Source organism: Idiotropiscis lumnitzeri, chromosome 4 (genome assembly GCF_059441095.1).
Source record: "Idiotropiscis lumnitzeri isolate Australia: NSW breed Sydney's pygmy pipehorse chromosome 4, RoL_Ilum_1.0, whole genome shotgun sequence".
Classification (NCBI taxonomy): domain Eukaryota; kingdom Metazoa; phylum Chordata; class Actinopteri; order Syngnathiformes; family Syngnathidae; genus Idiotropiscis; species Idiotropiscis lumnitzeri.
Window position 1 is genome coordinate 6,279,486 of NC_142394.1, and position 22,718 is coordinate 6,302,203.

The 22,718-nt window shown below is 40.5% G+C and overlaps 1 protein-coding gene across 2 annotated transcripts in view; it reads left to right on the plus strand.

Moving 5' to 3' along the window:
- psd2 (pleckstrin and Sec7 domain containing 2) overlaps window positions 1–22,718 on the plus strand; it is a 42,198-nt gene that overhangs the window by 15,485 nt on the left and 3,995 nt on the right. The window contains exons 4-14 of one of the 2 annotated variants that reach the window (XM_088293193.1): window positions 14,842–15,039; window positions 16,598–16,678; window positions 17,193–17,305; window positions 18,097–18,155; window positions 19,394–19,483; window positions 19,586–19,629; window positions 19,715–19,905; window positions 20,040–20,110; window positions 20,701–20,858; window positions 20,933–21,077; window positions 21,417–21,560. In XM_088293193.1, coding sequence (XP_088149319.1) covers window positions 14,842–15,039; window positions 16,598–16,678; window positions 17,193–17,305; window positions 18,097–18,155; window positions 19,394–19,483; window positions 19,586–19,629; window positions 19,715–19,905; window positions 20,040–20,110; window positions 20,701–20,858; window positions 20,933–21,077; window positions 21,417–21,560 — 1,294 coding nt within the window. Of the gene's footprint in view, window positions 1–14,841; window positions 15,040–16,597; window positions 16,679–17,192; window positions 17,306–18,096; window positions 18,158–19,392; window positions 19,484–19,585; window positions 19,630–19,714; window positions 19,906–20,039; window positions 20,111–20,700; window positions 20,859–20,932; window positions 21,078–21,416; window positions 21,561–22,718 lie in introns of both variants that reach the window. The other variant, XM_088293195.1, reaches the window with a different exon arrangement.

Consider the following 22,718-nt stretch of genomic DNA (forward strand, 5'->3'; position numbering starts at 1 on the left):
TCATTCTGGGATAAACAAAACAGTCAGACCCAGTCTTTAAACTAAAAGTAGCACTCATGGCGGGACAATTGAGTGCTGAAACTGAGACTAGTCCCACTGAACATTCATGTAAACCCAAAAAACCATTCCCGCGTAAACGATCTACCGCTGTGAAAATACCCAAAGGTCTGATTGGAGCTAAATACACTGCTCAAGTACAAATCAACGAACAAACATGCAATTGTCTTCTGGATACCGGATCACAAGTGACTACAGTGTCCCAGTCTTTCTACAAAAGCTATCTCTCACACCTAAAAATCCATCCAATTCAGGACCTGTTGGAAGTTGAAGCCGCAAATGGTGAAAATGTTCCATATTCAGGTTACATTGGTGTTGATATTACCTTTCCAAAGGACTGTTTTGGGACTGAAATCATCGTGCCCACTCTTGCATTAATTGTTCCAGACACGCGCTCCAATGTCCAGTCTTCTCTCCTGATTGGCACTAACACGCTTGACCCTCTCTTTGAAAGTCTTCTTATGACTGACACAGATTTCACTGTCCTTCCACACGGTTACCGAGTGGTACTAAACGTGTTGCAACAGAGGCACAAAAGGAAAAAAGAAGGCAACCTTGGTCTTGTCACACTGTCGGGAAAAGAGCCTGAAATCCTTCCTGCTGGGAAAAGTCACGTTTTTGAGGGGACAGTTCATGTCGACACTAAAATGCCAGGAAAATGGGTTGTGGTCGAGTCCCCTTCCTCATCCTCCTTGCCTGGTGGTGTTGTTGTCACCAATTGTTTACTTACCCTTCCTGAAAACCCCTCACAAAAGCTTGCAATTGTCCTAAGAAATGAAAGTGAACATGACATATTTATTCCTGCTAACAGTGTCATAGCGGAAATGCATGCTGTGCAAGAGGTACTGCAGCCCAACAAGAAATCCATCTTGAAGCCTGAAAAGCTACATCTAAATTTTTCTGATTCCCCAGTTCCTGCCGAATGGAAGGAGCGAATCATGCAGAAATTGGGTTCTATGCCTGAAGTATTTGCCCTACATGATACAGATTTTGGTTGCACTAACAAAGTCAAGCACCAAATCAAACTCAGTGATGAAACTCCCTTCAAACACAGACCTCGTCCAATACGACCACAAGACATTGATGCTGTACGCCAGCATTTGCAAGAACTGAGTGAAGCAGGGATAATCCGTGCATCTGAATCGCCGTTTTCCTCGCCAATAGTTGTGGTCAGGAAGAAAAACGGAGATGTAAGACTTTGTGTGGATTACCGGAAGCTGAATTTCAACACCATCAAGGATGCCTATGCACTTCCTAATTTGGAAGAGACCTTTTCGGCACTCACAGGATCAAAGTGGTTCTCTGTCCTTGATCTCAAAAGTGGATATTACCAAATTGAGGTAGACGAGACAGATAAATACAAGACAGCCTTCACGTGTCCGTTGGGATTCTTTGAATTCAACCGCATGCCGCAAGGTATTACAAACGCGCCCAGCACATTCCAAAGATTGATGGAGAAATGTATGGGTGACATCAACCTAAAAGAAGTCCTCGTGTTTCTGGACGACATTATAGTGTTTTCGGAAACACTCGAAGAACATGAAACAAGACTTCTCCATGTGCTTAATCGTCTGAAAGAATATGGTCTAAAGCTATCACTTGAAAAATGTATGTTTTTTCAGACATCCGTGAAGTATTTGGGTCACATTGTTTCCCAGCACGGTGTTGAAACAGATCCAGAGAAAGTTGCAGTCTTAAAAACATGGCCAAGTCCCAAAGATTTAAGAGAGCTACGTTCCTTCTTAGGGTTCGCAGGCTACTACAGACGATTTATTAAAGATTTCTCAAAAATCGTCAAACCCCTTACCAATCTCACTGCTGGATATCCACCGCTGAAAAAGAAGAATGGCTCTAAGTCAAACGATGTCCAGTACTTTCAGCCAAACTCTCCCTTTGGGGAAAGATGGACAGAAAGCTGCCAACAAGCATTCGAAACAATAATAAACAAACTGACTTCTGCCCCAGTTTTGGGTTTCGCTAACCATAGCTTGCCATATGTATTGCATACGGATGCAAGTACAACTGGGCTGGGGGCAGCCCTGTACCAAGAACAGGATGGAATGATGCGTGTAATTGCATACGCGAGTCGAGGACTATCAAGAAGTGAAAGCCATTATCCTGCTCACAAACTTGAGTTTCTTGCCCTCAAGTGGGCTGTAACCGAAAAGTTTTGTGATTACTTATATGGAAGTCCTTTCACAGTAATAACTGACAGTAACCCGTTAACTTACATTTTGACAACCGCTAAGCTGGATGCAACGAGCTATCGCTGGTTGTCTGCCCTCTCTTCTTTCGAGTTCCAGCTACGGTACAGAGCAGGAAATCAAAACGCTGATGCAGATGGCTTATCGCGCCGTCCACACCCAGAGCCAATAAATGACAGTGTCTCCTTGAAAGAACAAGAGAGAATCCGCCAGTTTGTTCAACATCACTTACCTGGTACAGATCCTTTCACTCACTTTCCTCCTCCTGTAGTAAAAGCACTTTGTGACAAACATCTTGTCCTCCAATCTCTTGATTCAGATGACAACGCTTTTACTTACCCACTTGTAACATCTTTGTCCATGTCCGCTGATGCTATTCCTGATAGTTTTGATCAGTGTGACGTTCTTCCTGTCATTTCAAGCATGTCGGAAGAGGAGTTAAGGCAAAGTCAAAGAAATGACCCTGCTATAAATGAAATTATACACCATCTTGAAACAGGTGAAACATCTGCTCCGACTGTGCGGAAGGAAATCCCACAACTTCCCATATTTTTACGTGAAGTAAAAAAACTTGAGCTGCGGAATGGTGTTTTGTACCGAAAGAGAGACGTAGGTGAAATCCAATATCAACTCATTCTTCCTGAAAGCCTGAGACCCATGGCGTTAAAAAGTCTTCATGATGATATGGGCCATCTTGGGTTTGATCGTACTCTTGACCTAGCCAGAACCAGATTCTTCTGGCCAAAAATGGCATCAGACATTGAAGAAAAGATAAAAACTTGTCCCAGGTGCATCTGCCGAAAAACACTGCCAGAGAAAGCCGCACCCTTGGTGAACATACAAGTTACCAGACCCCTCGAGTTAGTATGTATTGACTTTTTGTAAATTGAACCAGACAGCAGTGCTACAAAAGATGTCCTTGTAATCACAGACTATTTCACAAAGTACGCAGTTGCAACCCCTACTTCAAACCAAAAGGCTCGAACTGTAGCGAAAGCCCTATGGGAGAACTTCATCATCCATTATGGTTTCCCGGAGAAGCTTCACAGTGATCAAGGGGCAGACTTTGAATCAAAAACTATCAAAGAACTGTGTGACTTTGCTGGAATACGGAAAGTGAGAACTTCACCCTACCATCCCAGAGGAAACCCTGTTGAAAGATTCAATAGGACATTACTAAACATGTTAGGTACACTTAAAGATGAAGACAAGAGGCATTGGCATGACTTTGTGAAACCACTTGTACACGCATATAACTGTACCAGACATGACAGTACAGGTTTTACGCCTTACGAGTTAATGTTTGGTAGGCAGCCTCGACTACCAATAGACCTTGCCTTCAATCTTCCTCTGAACCAACGTCAACAACAATCTCATTCCCAGTATGTTAAAGCCCTCAAATCTCATCTCCAAGAGAGTTACCAAGTGGCTATCAAAAATGCTGCTAAAACTGCTGAACGTAATAAAAGCAGATATGACAAGCATGTAACTGAATCTGTCCTAACTGTTGGAGATCGTGTACTTGTGAAGAATGTCCGAATTAGGGGAAAGCACAAGTTGGCTGATAAGTGGGAGTCTGTTGTCCATGTGGTTGTGAGTCAAAAGGATAACTTGCCTGTGTATACAGTAAGACCAGAGTATCACGATGGTCCTACGAGAACTCTTCACAGAGACCTTTTGTTACCATGTGGATTTTTGCCAACTGCCCCAGTGAAATCTACTGAGGTCAAAGACAAGCCTCGTCGGCCGAACACACGACAACATCAAAGGCCTGATCCTGAAGAAGCTGAACCTGAGTACAACTCTGAGGAAGAGGATAACTACCCCTCGTGTTACCCATCAGGTCCTCCACAGGAGATCTCTAGGTCACTTGAGGAATACAAGATAGTTCTTCCCAGAATTCATTCAAATCTTCCTGATGGACCACATAAATCGAATAATGCTAAAGATTCCGAGCTTTTGACATCGGCCGATAATGCTCCAAAAGATTTATCGGAAACTGACAAATTGCGTGAAGTGGAAAAATTTGCGGAACTGGATAATGTCCTGACATCTAAAAAGGAAGGAGAACGGAATTCTCATCTCAATGATATGGACACATTCCCAGATTCATATGAGACAAATAATGAGGAAACAAGTCAAACTCAAGGAAATGAAAAGGAATCAGAACCTGTTGACAATGAAGAAATTGTCCCAGAAACAGAACAAGTAGTCAGAAGGTCTTCTCGAGAGAAAACAAAACCCAAACTGTTGACCTACCCCCAATTAGGGAACCCTATTGTCAGCATAGTTCAATCTTTGTTCCAAAGTTTAAGTGAAGCTGTAACAAATTCAATTGAGACTCATGAAATTAAAGTAGTTTAACTATGCATTATGCAAAGGGACTTGCATAGATTTAAGTGGGGAGTGTGTAACCCTGGTTAACATAGCCTCATAAAATAAGAGCCTGTTATTAAAACAGTCATTAACAAAATATTCATTGTAGATGCGGGAAAAATGATCAACATGACATAGAAATATATTAAATGGTTAAAAACTGGTAAATTCATTGTTTAATTAGTGTTTTTGTAATTCTTCAAAATGATTCAGCGCTTTTATTTTGAAAGGCACGTAGCGACATAATGCCGTTAGTCACGTGACTAGAAATGCGCACTTTATTTTATTCTTCTCATACCTGATAAAGAAGCTGAAGGAGAACTACGGTTAAACGAAAGAGAGACCGAGCTATTCAATGTTATTTTTGTATGTTGAAGGAGTCGTTTTTGAGTTTTCCAACCTGTCCTTCAATTGGTGATGCACTAATTACTGAACGGGTCTTGGTGAGTTCAGACTTTTATTGTATTTTATTTCATGCAATGAACATTTTACAGTTGTATTGGTCAAATGGAAAAAAAGAAAAGAAACCTTTCAATGTAAATGTATATTGTTTTATTTTAAGTAATGGCTGTAAAAGGTGAATTGATGCTTAATTGAATGCTAGTTGTAGTTTCCCTGCAATGTTTTCCATTCTTCACCGGCCACCTCCATTATTTAAACTGCGTCATTGTGTGAGCATCGATTTCATTCGACGAAAAAACGAGTTTAATTTGCATTTGATGCCACCTGATGTAATATTTAGGTTATGTGTAAGTATTATTTTGTTGTTATGATAGGCCATTAAAGTTTGGTTCAGAAACTTCTGAGCTAAATGACGGAGCTGAACTCTTGAACGAGACACAAGATGGCGAGCCACCCACGAGCCCTTGAGCTGTTTCTCACGCAGGAGCGGAGAGCAGTTACTGGACCCACGAGCCCTTGAGCTGTTTCTCACGCAGGAGCGGAGAGCAGTTACTGGACGTTGTGTTGATTCATCAACCTGGTAGGATTAATCCGTTTTCTACTCTGCTACACTGCAGTGGATTCCCGGAACACAGGATTGACTATTCAGGACAACTAGAGGAACACAAATATTCAAACAAGACACTTGGACATTGGGATCGATTCAGTCTTTTGCTGAATTGTTTTTGAGTTTTGTACATTGTGTCACATTTATTTTTGTAAACCATGCATGATAATGCTGTAACGGTATTATTGAAATGTTGACTGTGTGAACCACATCCAGTGAAATGGTTGAAAATTGAAGTTAGACTTAACTGATCAAACAAAATACTTACTTCTTACTGAACTTTATTCAACAAAGTGAGGTAAGGTAATTGAGTATAGATTAGGTAAGATTTGAACATAAAATTAGACTTTATTAAACAACAACCCGGGTTGAAATTATATTTTCCAAACTAAATAATAGTTGAACAGAAAAGGATATTGATAAAGAAAAATTCACTTGAAAGAAAGGGGAAAACATTTTTCCTTTGGGTCAACTGTGTGTAAATTGTATGTCAATTGTGTGTAATTGTATGTCATTTCCATGTCTACAACTGTTATTTACTAAATTACGCCGGCAGTTTAAACTTATTCTACTGTCTGTGGTCCTTTATTTGGTTGTTAATATTATCTATATCTATATCTTAATAGTCGAACCTAGTACTGGTCTATAATTAACTGTAATCACTCTAGAGGTGTTACATTTGCATGGTTTATAACCTTGCAATTTAAATGCAAGCATGCAAGATGTTATAAGATTATTTATAAAAGACTTCAGAACCCAAGTGTTTGGAAGTGACAGATTTCCCAGCAGATTAACGCTTACTAATGGTGCAATTTGGTAAAACTGTGTAAGATTTTTATTTATTTATTTTTTGCAAACAAACACTGGCAAAGATCGTAGCTCCCTTCTTGTTTATATTGATTGTGCTTACCAGGATCCATGCAGTAAAAGAGACAACACGCCCCCTTGGACATATATAAAACCCTGGCAAGCATTGCAGATATTTTGGTGTGAGCTTTTCAACACATGGAAATACAAAGTATACATTTCAAGGTTGATCCAGTAAACTGAGTGGCTCAGATTTGTCGCAGCATGTAGTCAACAGAGGTTTAATTCAATCACAACACAGAGAAATATTTAATGTGAGGCACTGGATAAAGATGCTGCAAAACACAAAGCTGAGAAATCTTGCCGCAAAAACAGCAATTATGCCCCTGTGGATGGGTGACTTTAAATGAGGTTAACTCATCTACGTGTGTACAGCATCGATGGCTGCACATGTGCATGCACGCACGCCTTTCATGGTGCGTCTGTGCTGGAAACATGCTGCAATTGTGTTCCTACCCCTTGCGTTCAGGCCTACCAGATCTAATCCCATGCAAAGCAGATAAAAAGCCAAGCACGTTTGATTCCATATCGGAAAGGCAGCCCTGCCTTGAGAACTAATCTCATGCACGTATGTTGTCATGTGATGGCACAAATGCTTGAAACTTGCTGTGCATGTGCAAACAAAACAGTGAATAATGACACAATTATGGGGTTTCATCTCTCGTGTGTGCTGAGTCGTTCTGTTTTCTACGCGTAAACTCACACTCACATAAGCATATTTCCGCAAGACACTACTGGAATAAAATCCTTAATGTGATATTCTAGAGCGTAGCGAAACCATTCTGCGGATAATCCCCTCCTGGTTCTGAGTAAGGTAGTATAGATAGACACACTCGCACACATACACTGACAGGAATAGCTAGACACACACACGCACACAAGTAGTAATGCATACAGATTCTGCTGCATCCTCACCACAGGCTCACACACAGTCGCTGAATCATTTTAGCACTGACAGATTTATTCTTGTCTATTTATAGCTGCAGTGCGTGTGTTTGACACACATCACAAAGTCTCACTGTAACAATAACAGGTTTGGTTGACATTGGCACTTCTTCCACACAAGCTTTTTACTTTGTGTCTTACTGGAAGCATGGACCCGCCAATGTGGAGTAAATATTTTTTGACTCGTTCAAACGTATTTGCAAATACTTGGACACACATTCAATATGTTTCAATGTATTTGTGGGCTAAATGCTAAAAACTGTATTTTGTTCCCCCCATTCATGCCACAGAGCATGTGCAGACCTTGTGGTATTTTGGAAAATGCTTCAAAATGCGCACGATGAGCTATGAAATTTAGCTTGTTTCATGATATTACTTTACCACTAGATGGCACTAAATCCTACACACTGTCCCTTTAATGAAAACATTTTTTCCAACAAGTTAATGATTTTGTTAGTTTTCCTTCACTCCAATAACCTTGGAACTTTTAATAGACACAAATTTTTAGGGTGAATGCACCACTATACATCTATGCAAGTCCATAAAATTATCTCTTCAAATGGGGTGAACTGTTTTGCTGTGACTGTTAAATGGTACGGAACAGTTACATCATGTTCAAAATGTGGATTAAAATGGGGTTATTGATGTTTTTGTTACGCTCCATGCCCTTTTTCTGGTTTGGAGAGGATTCTAATAAAGTCACTGGAAAGAGTGAGTGCTTTGACTAATGGCGCCTTTCTCGTGGGTGCATGCATTAGCAAGACGCTAAGTCAACCTCTGAGTTAGCTGCCATGAGAAGTTCACATCTGTGCTGCACTCACTGTTTGTAAAAGACTTGAACAAATGACAAAGGTTAACTATGTGTCATGGAACGTTGTTGACAAACTCAAAGGCCGTGCTTCAAAAAAATGTATCCTTCTGAAACTGGTGTGTGCACCTACAGTATTCATCTGCAAACCACAGCAAGACATGAAACAGATTGCTACCATTTATCAATCAATCATTGTTGCATGTCTATTCTTATCATCTGCTGTACTTCCGACCTTCCAGCTGCTTGTCTGTCAACTGCTTCTTTTTTCCTTCTTTCCACTTAATCAGAAAGAGGAAGGGGGCATGCAATGGTGTGTCAGCCCATTTTCGTGTATTTTGTGGCTGGTGTAGTCTGACAATTACATTTTGTCATGAATAGATGTATAGTAGAGATAAGCGTTCACTGCCTTTCCTGTATCGTATATGGAAAATGAGTAGTTAAATGTGACATTCATATCATACAGTAAATGTCACTGAATCATGCACAACAATTTTCCGTATGGATTTGGTCAGTTACACACACACAGAATTCATAATCATCGTCGGGTGGCGTGTCTCAGTGTGGAGTGGTCGTTTCACAACCAGGTGGTTGTGGTTTCGATCCCTGGTTATTGTGACCACGTTGAAATATCTTTGAGCAAGACACTGAACATCAGTTGCTCCTGATGGTATGTCAACAGTCGGTAGATGAGGTTGTAGTGCAAATCGCTTTGAGTACCAAAAGTAGAAAAGCACCACATAATTGACATCTCTTATAGCATTTATCATAATGATCCGTTTAGTAACATTTGATTATGTCCTTGGTTAACATTTACATGTGCAGTGACCTCGGTCATATTTTAGAGAAACCTGGTGTGGGGACCAACCACTTAGGATGGGTACATATGTGCCAAATTTTAAAATCTAAGAGTCAATTAGACTGACCTGAACCACATTGCGCCACAGGGTATTTGTAAGCAGAAAATAAAATTATTAAATTCATTTGAAGTAATACTTGTAAATAATCAATAATCGGCTAATTGTTTGATTGCAACTACGATGAGGTAGCTGCTTTGTCATTTCTACTATGGTGAATGACTCCTGTGACATGTTATATATTCACCAAACACAACCACTTGCTCCTGAATTTGATTACGGCTTGTGGCTGCTTCCTAATAGGTGATTGTTCCATTTTGAAGTGAAATAAAGTTCCTCCCCGAACCTCAACATAGCTCCTTGGAACCATTATGCCACCTAGATGGCATCAAAGCAATATAAATTTCTTGGACACTCAAAGACGCTTAACAATGGATACATGATTCATGCACTCACACAACATTCAATTGGTGGTAAACTACATTCCGTAGCCAAAACCGGCCAGACTGACGGAAGCTGGCTGCCAGTCTCCGCCTACGGCCCCTCTGACAACCACCAAATAGTCGCCAGTGTGAATGACTCTGGCGGCAAGGTGGTTGAAATGTCTTGCCGAAGGACACAACGACACATGTATAAGACAGGAGCGGAGATCCAACAATGGACCCACCAATACTCAACGACTCGCGCTACCTCTGAGCCACGGCCATTCCAATATTTAACTATTAAACAGGACTTTAGCTTGAGCATTAAAAACACCCAATATGTAAAATTGTCTGTCGATTAGGACGGGATCCAAAAACAATCTGTGACTAGGTGAATTACGAGCAAATCAAATTGGCAGGTCCACTGTATTGTGACATTGCCACATTTATCCACTCACCCCCAAATTTTTAATTTCTGTCCTAACAATGTTAATACAGAACAATAAACGCCTATTGAAACCCATTAAAACAGATGGACAAAATAATAACATTGCGTTGTTGCATTGCCCATAAACGACATGAGGCGAATTTAAGAGTCCAAAATCCAAGTCTTGCCGTACTCTTGATGTGCGGCCCCAGAGGAAGTCGAGCAGGAGGCATTGTACTGTATGTACATAGAAGCACACGGATCGGACCTTGCGTCAGGAAAAGTCTCCACTGTGCTCTGCTCCGCCCCCACATCCTTTCTGCGGCGGAGTTTTCAGACAGGCAAGAAACTTCTAGGAAAAAGTCCAAATTAATTCCGCGCCCGTCGATATTATGGCGGAATAGCACACAGAGGCGTATCATTCGTAGGCTGGATTTATATGAGAGCGGACTTCCGCTTCACTCCACTAACATTCGGACTTGGCTCGGAGTGAACTAACCAAGCGGACCCATGCAGATTTGAGCGACAGACGGATGATGTGTCGGTCGGACATCGCGCCTTTAACCAGTAATTTCCCCAGATCTGAAACGATGTGGAAAGAGGAATATGATGCTCACTTCGATTTTTTGCTGCAAATCCTGTAAGTTCAATCTTTTTTATTTCGAGAGCAATTGACGTTTTTACTGTCCAACAAGCGATTATGCAGCGTGGCAATGTGAAAAGAGTGAGCCCGCGTTGCAAGGAGAGTCACTGCCAATATATTTACTTCATTTATAACTAATTGTATATATTTTACTTTTATTCGCACATTGGCGCATTATGGTGGCATCTTAGCCTATGGTGCGCAGCTCAGTAATCGAATGTTGGAAAATAATAAGAATAATAAAAATAATAATAACAATAATAACGATTATTGCCCTAAAATTGTCCCTGTAGCCTCTTTAAATATTTTCTGCCAATGGTTATCTTCGTGAACGTACTCTGACCTGTGGTGTGGCCACCAATTTGATAAATCAATTTGAGCTTACGACACACAAAGTAACCTTAGTTGAAGAAATAGCAATTTAAAGTTAGACAGTACACATTGCAACATGTATTTTTTAAATCATATCTGCAATCCTCAACAGTTTGCTGAAACACAAAAGCACGCAAACACAAACACTTTTCTCTGTTCTGTACCTTTGTGTGACTGTATCTTGTACCTTGGTCAACCTCAATTGACCAATGAAATACCAAAATGTCATCATTTCTGATTACCCCTCATGCCAATGGGATCACTTACTGAGCCACTCATGCAGCCACTCATGTTCACACACATATTAACATACCTTGGAGGCAGACAACTTAGGTGTTCGTGCACCACCAAAGAGATTAGTTGAGTCACTGGCATGCACCATCATGTTCACTGTGTCTGTATCACTGACGCAAACATTTTAAGATAGACCGGTGCTCCCAGTTAGCAGGTATATGCAGCACCTAGCTATTTACAGTAAAATACAGTACTGTGTTGTTCTAGATTTCAACCAAGTTTTTTTGTCCCGTATGATTTGCAGACATGCATAGCTTATCAGCGGTCTAGCACACTGGTCACCAACACTTTTTAATGTGAGAGCTACTTCTTGCCAACAGTTTTAAGCAATGTATCATCTTTTCAAGTGGTTACATTTTTAGATGATTATTTCTACATAATTCCAAGGAAATCACCATGTTGGTAACACCTGGTCCACCACAATTTTTAAATGTAATCTTTGTAATTTATGGGATTTTGCTGAATCGACTGTATTCATTTGGTCTGACAGACTAATGCCGTTTAATTCCAAACAAACAAATAAATAGTTAGATGATGTTTTGCAGAGTGCGCTGAAAAAAGCGCTGCCCAAGTTTGTTGGGTTATGTAGTTGTGCAAATACATTCATCCTCCCTGCTTTACAGGAAGCATCTTAATCAGATTCCCCCAAACAGCTCCACTGGCTGCCCTTCAACACATAACTGTTCTAATGGTTTCACACTTCCGGATTTAACAGCTGCCCACCCTGTCCCTAAGGATGAGCCTAGAACCCTCCTCATGAAAGGAATTTTGGCAGATACAATCTGTACTTTAATTCGGGCTAGTCAACGTCCATGTCTTGTCTACTTGATGGATGAATGTGAACCTGCGAGCTGTGTTGCTCCCTAACGTGCTATCCCAGCGATTAATGGTTCAAGGTCATGGGTATTATGGAAAATAATTAAGGTCTTATTGAATCAACGAAGAAAAGAAAATATAACCTTGGATGGCGCAAGATGGTTCGGTGCCTTGGATGGCGTCACAGCAAAGGCTTTGTCAGCTCCTGTAGCATGCAGCATGACAAAGGAGGGCAACGGAAATCTTTGTTTGTGTATTTTTTGCGAGTTTTTCTTCAGTGTTAGTCATTAGTCACATGGCAGTTTTTGATTTTTTTGACTAGCTGCACAATTGAGCATGGCGGCCCTTGCAACTTTATCTAGCGAACAGCACTTGGTTTCTTCTGTAGCCATGGTATCTGGCATATCCCAAACGATAATGGTTAGTAATGTATTGAATTTGTGAGGGTAATGCAATTGGTTTGATCTGATTATGCAAAAACAAACCTTCTCGGGGGAATGCTGACATGCCACACTGATGCACGCCCGGAGGAAATGAACAAATGTCATTTAGAGTGATGGAGGGAAAAAGGAATCAGAGTTTTTGTTGTGAAATGCCTTCTACCGGTTAATAATCTAGTTTTTTTTGCTCATCCCAAAGTGCCGATATATTTTACATAATTCATGTTGGTGGTTTTTTTGTCTACCCCAAAGAATGCAACTTGTCAATATGTAAACAGTCATGTGACATCAGTTAAGGCACGTCAGCATTAAAAGTAAATGGATCTTCATTAGGTAAGTAGAAAGTTAGCAGCGTTGCACAAAATTTAGGAATTGGTATCTTAAAGGGAAAATCAACCCAGAAATTTTCTGGATAAAAATGTGTTCTATGCAACCCCACTAGTCGAAACACAACATCCTGATTAATATTGTGTTTGTGAAATATGAGTTAAGCAGTAAAATCCTCCAATTTATATCCATCTCATGGCCTGGCCATTAGCCTGTTGCTGTCGACTGAAAATTACATCACAGTTGCTCAGGGTTCAACTTCAGAAAAACAGATGAGTCGTGATTGGTCGTTATGCAGGCCCTGAGCAACGGTGATGACATTTTCAGTTGACAGAACAGAAAGTGGCAAAATTGCCACTCCTTGTGATTGTTAAAAATGGGTGAATTTTGCTGATTAATTCATATTCCACAAACGCAATATTAATCAGAATTCCATGCTTAGACAAGTGTAGGCGCACAGATCATATTATTGTAAAGACAATTTTTGGGTTGACTTCCCCTTTAAACCTTCTTCCTTTTATCCCACAGTTGCAGCAGATAAATGGCTTTGCTTTTCGGCAGTCTAGGCAAACGGAACATACTGTTATTGTATTGCAGGATTGAGGATCAGCCTAGTTTGTCCACAAGTCTGCTCGTGGTTGTTCATTTCCACTTGAGGTTCAAAAAGGCCTCTGAATTACTTGTACTTTTATGGCTTAGGAAATAGTCTGTTTTGATGTTCATGATGATATTTATAGCTGTGCTAGTCAATTCTTGCCATGACATTTACATGCTTCATTACATACTGTAATTTATATACGTGTAGCAAGGCATTTTAAGCTTCACATTATGTGAGTGAGTTAAAAGGAAAATGTACCCACACATTAAAGATCGTGTAAATTGAAGTAAAAGATTTATTTCCAAATACATTACATAGTGCATATTTTAAGATAAAACATGTGCTTCATAATGGTAAAATGATTTTCAACGTTTCATTTTTTTTATGGCTAAAATGGTGTCTAGTGACACCCTTTGGAGTCCGGCATGAGTCCCTCCTCCTAAAGTGTCTCTGTTATGTGGCTCTACACAACGACACAACACGGATATGAAGCTGGGATGAGTGAGTCTCCAGCTGCCTGTTAGCTTGTGAACGACGACCTTGCGCGATACATATTCCTGCCACTGGAAGCTTTAACATGTTGGGATGTGCGGGCATAAGAAAGACATGTGATTCAAGGTAGTTGATTGGCAGCTGGATGTAGTTTCAGTGCATTTGAGAGCAGAGACAAACACTTGTTTTTTCCATGATTTTATAGCCTCATTTTACATTCTTGGCAATTTTTTTAATCATTAAAATGTGGCATGGTTGTTAATAACACTCTTGTTGTGCTTCACAAGACATTTATTTGAACTTTACAGGGACTTCAACTGTTTGTCAACTTGCATAACTGCTCCTAATAGGGGTGACTAAATAGTGCACATCCAGTCCTAAAAGGGATCAGAGGACTCTGCATCAGTGTCACAGTCTTACATCCATTATTTGCCCGATCGGCAGCGAGTGAGCATGAGATGGACAATTTAGTAGGTCATCTGAAGCTATTTAGCTCAGGGGCAACTTGAAGGGCCAGAGAGAACACTTTGTGTTTGTTAAATGATCTTTCAAACAATAAAGGCTTAGTTTTGTTGTGCCGAAGCCCAATTTTCCTCATCTTAATGGAGTGTTGTAAATGAAAACCAGAACTGAAGATTTAGACGAGTTGGGCTTTGGGAGCGAATGAGACAGCTGAGATCTGCTCCTGCTTGATCAACTGGCAGCACACAGAAGAGGGACATTATTTAAATGGAAATTGACGTCAGTGTCATGCATTATTCAACAGTATAATTCTATTTTGTTAAATATGTGCACGTAATTGGCTTGTAAGTTTCTCTTCCATGAACCTGGGCACTTTGCTTGAATGTTTGTTTTGTCTACCAATGTGTTTGTGCTCCTCCCAACAGTGATGCCAACCTCACAGACGTGCTGTCTGACTCAGACGAGTGTGAGTTGGGCAGTCTGGAGCATTTGGAGCGCGGTAGCACCGACACCCTGGCCAATGGCTGCCGAGCTGACTATGAAGCTGCCAAAAGGCTCGCCAAGCGCCTTTATCACCTTGAGGGCTTCAAGCGCTGCGATGTGGCCAGGCACCTGGGCAAGAAGTGAGCACACGCAAACGTGAAGACTACTCACAAAAAGTTTGGGCTATTCGGCTTAAAGACGAACCTAAAATGCATTATATCTTTTACAGGTCAACTTTATTTGACCTGTAACCGCTCTCCCATAGTGCCTTTTTTTTTCTCACAACTTGCTATTCTCTAACTAGGAGGTGAGCGGCAAATGGCAAAAAAATACACGTTTTTTTTCTCTAAAATGCACTCTCCCTGTATCACTATGGCAACCTGCTGGTGCCACTGTGACATACTAAGCTTCGAGCATGGGTCCTTGAAATGGTCACGCATTGTTGATCAGTTGTTAAGGTTTTGTGCTGGTCTCATGATATTAAATCATAAACAGCAGGATACTGCTAATACAGTAATTCCTCGCCACTTCACGCTTCACTTTTCGCAGCTTCAGAGTTTGGTGGATTTTTCCAAAATATTCATCAAAACCAAAAATGTAAAAATACAGCCATATCGACTGCCATATTGCAGAAAGACGCGTTGTTTCAGAGAGATGAGGCACTCATACAACGGCGCGCGATTGATTCCCGACCAATGAGAGTACGAGTGGATCTATCCGTGAACTGATTGGCTGGGATGAGCCAGCATCTTCCTTTTTTTGTATCTCCAAACTCACTTCGAAACGAACAGCACTTTGAAACAACGTTCAATTCGGAAACTCATTATTCAAATGTGCCGTTTAGTTAGTCAGAGTCGAGCCGGATAAGCGGATAATAAACAACTGGGTTCAGAAACTGTAAGCGTAGCTCGCTCAGCCACCTGACAAGCAATGAAAAATTGGCAAATAAAATGCTGAATTGTTTGTTAAAGTTTCTCTTCAAACAGTTTACCTTAACAGGAATCCCGCATTGCATTTCCTCCTAACGTCCGTCCTTGTTAACGTTATTGTGCCATGTGACATCATGGCTTCGTTTTCACTTTGCACAATAACATCAACAAGGACCTTTGGATAAAATGCACCACGGGATATGCTTACTTAAACTAAGCATATTTTAGGATGCAAATTAAAACTTCAACGTAGTTATTAGCAAACATTTGCTTGTAGATCACCTCTCACAGCCCGCAGCTTGGTATTTGCATATTTGTTTAAATTTGTTATGTAACAAATACTTTGAAGCGTGTGAACCATGTCGAGGGGATCACAACTGCTTCATAAAGGCGTAAATCCGCCAAAATACAAATTACAAATAATATTAATAATAAAATAAGTCAGCCTCTACTTTGTGTTTTTTTCCCTTTTCGCAGTCGGTTCCGTTCCCAATTGACCGTAAAAATTGAGGGATTGCTGTACTTATTCTAATGTAACCAGAAAATATAATGGAGCAAATGCCTGTCGTGAATTTTGTCGTTCAGCTCCCTATTAGAGAGCAACAAGCTGTGCTAAACATTTTGAAATATTTTAGAGTTATGACAAGTGCATCAAAAAGTTTAGTGGATTAAGTTCCTAATCCGAAAGCCAAATATTATGTTTTTTTTGGGAGCAGTGTATTTTGATTTCTTTGTCATTTATTCATCGTTGCCTTCTGATTTTCTGCAGTAATGACTTTAGTCAGTTGGTGGCGTCAGAGTACCTGAGTTTCTTTGACTTCTCCGGCTTGTCACTGGATCGGGCCTTAAGGTAATGCACACAGCAGTTATGCACGTATACAAGTGTGCGGATGTCACATTCGATGTTCACAAGGCATTACTGCTTATCCAGCTGTCGAGCTCACTAGAGTTAGCCAGTGGAGCTGACAGCTAGCAAGCGCATCATTTTCTCGTAGTTGACCTCTTGGCGTTCCAACACGCTGTCGTCAGCTTGGCAGCATGACACTCAGAGTGCTTTGGAATATTTGATCACTGTTGCTAACTGAACATGAATTTTTTAATACAGTATATTTCGCTGTTTTTTCCCGCGAGATGATATGCTATGATGTATCAATCAGTGTTGTGGTCTTCTATTTCCTAATGTTGTTGGCAGTTCGGCGAAGCAAAAGCAACTCTCAGCTGTCACACGCAATCTTGAAAGAAAATACAATTTCACATTTTTGACAGTGTCATGCGTGACCTCTTTGCCTTGTTTCCAAATGCATGCTTGTCTTTATCTGTGACCTCCGACTCATGACCTCCAGTTGGTCTTTTCTGTGTGACAGGAACTTTTTAAAAGCCTTTCCATTGATGGGGGAGACGCAGGAAAGAGAGAGAATCCTAGTTCATTTCTCCAAACGCTTCTGCCACTGCAATCTGCAAACAGTCACCTCTGAAGGTCAGAGCAACGATGTTGGTTTTGACAACTTTAGGAACTTAAGCAAAACAAGATATTCCATACCATGGGGGCTTAGAATAACTTGCTTGTGTAATGTGTATTTATACAGAGTAATTGTATACGTTGACTCGTTAGCACAATATTAAGTGCATGTGCAAATCTAATTTTAGGGGGGTCGCTTGTTTAGGACAGTCTCGCCATACGACATTTCAAGGTGCAATAGTTTTACAGTTTAATATTTATTTTTTCCACCAATGTAGAATACTGTAATTGTGACATTTCAATCTGTAAGAGTGGTGTGCAATTGACTTGTTTACACAGTGGTGATGTGAGAATATGTTGTCATTTGGCACGAGAAGGCACTCTCACTTACCGTCGTATTTCTGTTTTTCATTTAATTATTATTATTTTTTTTTATGACCTAAAAGTGCCTCTGTTGGAACAGAACTTTGTTGTAAACTGAGCCCAGTCCAACAGATTTATGAAAAACAATATTTACCAAAAATGGACAATTTAATGTGTGATTTAAATATTAATCGACAAAAAAATCATTGGTTTTAATGTACCTAAAAATGTTGCCCCTCTCATTTAGCTAAATGAGCTAACTACACATTTCCGGTGATTGGACAGCGTGATGCGGTGCTTTACCATTAAGTTTAATTTATCACTCAGCGACACGAACTTGCACAGATGTCTGAGTGTGTCTCACTCCACTGGCAGAGAATGTGCGGCATTGCATGCACGTGCGTGACATGAAGTTGACCTCAGCCTTGTGTTTTGTTCCTCTGCAGATGGAGCCCACACGTTAACCTGCGCTCTCATGCTGCTGAACACAGATCTACACGGACATGTATGTGTTTACGTTCGAATGACTCCCGTCTTATCTAATCACCCTGCATATTTGTAAAATGCCAACAAAAGAGGTCTTTGCCATCAATGACATATCTTAGTTTTGATCTACATTTTTCTTTCCATCTCAAGTCCCCCACCACTTCTTCCCCCACCACTCGCTGATTCTCCTCACACTTGCCTCCCAGCCTACTTTTTGACCTGTTTCTGGCTCTCCTGTCCTCAGATAGTCTCAAGTGTTCATTTTAACTGGAGCATTGTGATGTGAACCACGTAGCGCAATCAGTAGTCATCAAATGGCCTTGTTCCCTAAACTGCTCACGTCAACCCTGCCCCTGTTAAACACTCATGTAGTGAATAGCCGTCCTTTAACTAACATCCTTTCTCTCTTTTTGGTTCCCTTTCTTCCCTTTCAAATCCTCCCCCTGCTCACCACATCCGGTTTCCTGGCCTCTCTCTGTCCCTGCAGGTGGTAAGTATTACTCTGGTGCCAACATTTGAATCGGTCCTTGTAATGTGCTCCTTTTGCTTTCTCAACCAATCTCCCAAATTTGGTGCTGAATCAACTTTCAGTTCCCAATCAGCAGATGAAGCTATCATCAAAATTACAGTGATATAAAATTGACCTGGTTCTCTCTTATCCTTTATGAAAGGCAAAAATTATAGCTCAATGTTAGGAGTTTCAATCTGTTAATTGATTCTTTGACCCTTAAGATTAGTGTTGATTGATTGAAATCAACAGATTAATAATTTCTGGAAGTGACCGAGCCAAATGTAGTACAGGGCTCTGACAAACCATCCCTTGTTGATTAAGTCTCTGCTATAGTTTGCATTTAAAAGAGCAACATTACATCAGTTATGGGACATTTTACTAAATTTTCACAGGACAATAGTTGAGCACAACAGATACTCCCATCATATTGGGGAAAAAAATCCACAGTCAGTTGAAAAAACTTACTATAATTATAACTATAATTTTAGGCAATTAATGTGAGTGTGTGTGATTTGTGAGCAAAGGTCGGAATGCACAACATTAAAACCAAAGACCATCACACTCATGTTAACGTGTTGAGCATGAGCATTGTGAAGATAAGCACTGCCACCAAGTGGACAGATGCACAACTGCATTCAGTTTGGCCCTTTCCAAAGCTATTTTACGAGTTCAATTGTCATCTTCAACGTTCTTTACACAAATTGACAATATTAAAGTGTCACACTTTTGACTTGTTCTTCCCTCAGAACATAGGAAAGAAGATGTCTTGCCAACAGTTTATCAGTAATCTAGATGGTCTCAACAATGGCAACGACTTTCCCAAAGACCTATTAAAGGTACAGCATTCACCATCTCCTGAAAATGTGCAGCTACCTCAAAACATGTCTTATTCTCGCAGGAAGATTAAGTCACACCATTGTTCTACTTTCCTTGCACAGGTCTTGTATAACTCAATCAAGAATGAGAAGCTTGAGTGGGCTGTGTGAGTATGGTTTCAGTTCTGCTAGAAAAAAAAAGTCCACTTCACTATGTGGATATCCTGTTCATTTTTTTTTGTGTGTGTGCAGTGAAGAAGAAGAGCTACGGAAGAGCCTGTCAGAGCTGGTGGAGGAGCAGTGTGAGGGCGGCAGTAAACGTGTTGCCAGGGTAACGGACAGCAATAACCCTTTCATCGCCATCCCCATCCTCCTCAATGCTGTAACCTACAAACACGGAGTTCTGACTCGCAAAAGCCATGCTGACATGGATGGCAAACGGAGTGAGTACATAAACATCAACTTAATCACTGTGACTGTATAAATTTACATATTTTTATTTTGTAAAAAATATTTTTTTTATTGTGAATCATTGAGGTAATCTATTTCTAATCTTGCTCCCATTTCTATAATTCAGCCCCACGAGGTCGCCGTGGTTGGAAGAAGTTCTATGCGGTTCTGAAGGGAATGATTTTGTACCTGCAAAAGGTACTGCAGCCCACCCATTTTCTTTGTTGCCATAGAAACACACGCACACACACACACGCATACAAACACCCCACAGGGCGCCACTGATGTGGTATATGCTGTACAGTGGTTCTACTGCACTGTGGTTTTGTGTCCTTGAGCAGTGAGGCAGATGAGCAATGAGGCCTGCCAACTATAATTTGTGTTTGTCTCCCTCTGCTGGTGATACAGCGTTATTGTAACATAGGAGAAATGTTGAGCTCAAACCTTGGACTTCTGTCTCCCAGTTCTGAAGCTCCGTGTTTGAATCTCCGCTCCGACCTTCCTGAATGAAGTGTGGAGGTTAATTGTGAACTATATGTTGTCCATAGGTGTAAATCTGAGTGTTGAATGTTTATTTCCCTGCGACTAGCCAAGGTTAGCAGAAGTTCAGTAAATTTAGGGATACTTTTCAAGTTTTCTTTGCATTGAATAAGAAGGATCATGTTAGCCTAACCTTAAACATTAGACATTTATGAAACATGCACTTTATTCTATTTCTGATACATGAAACTGAGTGTATGCCCATGACCTCAAAACATAAAATATGGCCAACAATTTGTTCCATTCAGGATGAATATAAGCCAGATGCTGACATTTCAGAGGTGGACCTGAAGAATGCCGTGCGAATCCATCACGCTTTAGCCACACGCGCCACAGATTACAGCAAGAAAGCCAACGTACTCAAGCTCAAAACCTCAGACTGGAGAGTTTTTCTACTACAGGCCCCGTGAGTAAATTCAGGAGATTTGTTTGCCTCTCCCTAATCACTAATCAGCTCATCGCTGTGCTCTTTCTCTTTAGGGGTGAGGAGGAGATGATGTCATGGATCTTCAGAATAAACCTGGTGGCAGCGCTGTTCTCTGCTCCAGCCTTCCCCGCTGCCATTGGCTCCATGAAAAAATTTTGCCGGCCCATCCTTCCATCCTCATCAACAAGACTGAATCAGGTACATACACACACACACACACACACACCCACATATGCAATGTGCTATCTCTGTTTTAAAAGCAATGTCTGATTTCCATTGGGTCATTTTCACTCATAATTTATTGATTTTGTGTGCACGTGTGTGTGCGTGTGTGTGTATAAAGTCATCTAAACTTTATTATATTTTCCCAGTACAGTGTAAGCACATCTTCACATCTTCCCATTGCGAATTAAAAAGCTCCACACATGTTCTTTATTACATTCAAACATAATTTTGCATATTCTATTTGACTGCACACCCATCTTATTGGCTGTTTTGCGTGTCTTCTGTTGTCTGCCCGGCGTGTGATTGGTGCAGGAGGAGCAGCTGCTGAGTCACGAAAGCAAGTTGAAGCAGATGAGCCTAGAGCTGGAAGAGCACCGAAAAAACCCGCCCTCATCTGACCCCAAAAGCCGCGAGTGGGAGGAGTATCGGCTCAAAGAGCACTACCTCACGTATGAGGTATATTTGGATTTGCTACACCCTATTGCGTTCCATTGCGTCATTTGTAATGTGGTTATGCTGATGATTTCTTCACAGACACCAATGGTTTGTGCGTGGCGTTATTTTCACTTACTGACCACAACAATAGTTACACTTTCCTCAATAGTATGTGATACAAGAGTTGTATCAATTACTTTTGATTGACCTTGTCATAAATCTGTACTACAGATACACAGTATATATCATTTTGTGGGTAGAGCTGGTTAAACTACACTGCACTACAAGTAGGTCGTGCATGGAGCTGTAAGGGACCTTCTAAATTTGTACAGTCAACCACACAAATACAGTGCTCCTTGATTTATTTATTAACAGCTAGAGTGATATTTTGAAAGGTTGAATTAGTTGAATTAATTGTAACGCAATGTACTGGCTCTCATTAGATTGCACAATGTTTGCATGATTTCATAAAAGGCACAGAATGCCCTTCTTTAGTAGGAAAATATTGTGGTACCTTGACTTAAGGGTTTTTAGAGATACAAGCTGTTGCTCCTATCTCCTATCTGCCAATACGCAGTGTCAAACTCGGTAAATAATTGGACCAGTTCTAATGAATTGTTGAATCCAAACCATCAATACAAGTGAGTGGTGTCCAATTAATATAGAAATACCTTTACTTTAATATCATATGGGGCAGCCCACCAAATCAGTGCCAATTGCTGTTTTTTTTTAAACACTCTCAAAATAAAGTCCTATCTTTTTTTGTCTTTGTTTTAGCTCTAAATTTGATGACATATTGAACAACTCAAAACGTGTATTGGGCAATCGCAATCACATGTTTAATGTTGCTTGTGCCATTGTTGTCTGTACTGAGACTCCTTATGGAATTTTAGCATAAAATTAGCCTATATGAACTTTAGCCATGACAGTTATACTAATATAATGCTAACATTAAGTACAATACATATCAAAGTTTGTGGTGCTTTATAAAATATAATTGTATGTAATTGTAAGATGCATTTACACATTTTATTCCTAGGGACACAAATGGCACCAATTTGTGGAATGGCCTATATTTGTGAAGAATGAAGAGTTCCCCCGTTTGCGTGCATTTGATTTATCTAATGGTAAATAATGCATTCACATGGTAATTTATTGGCATGCGCAGGCTAAAATGAC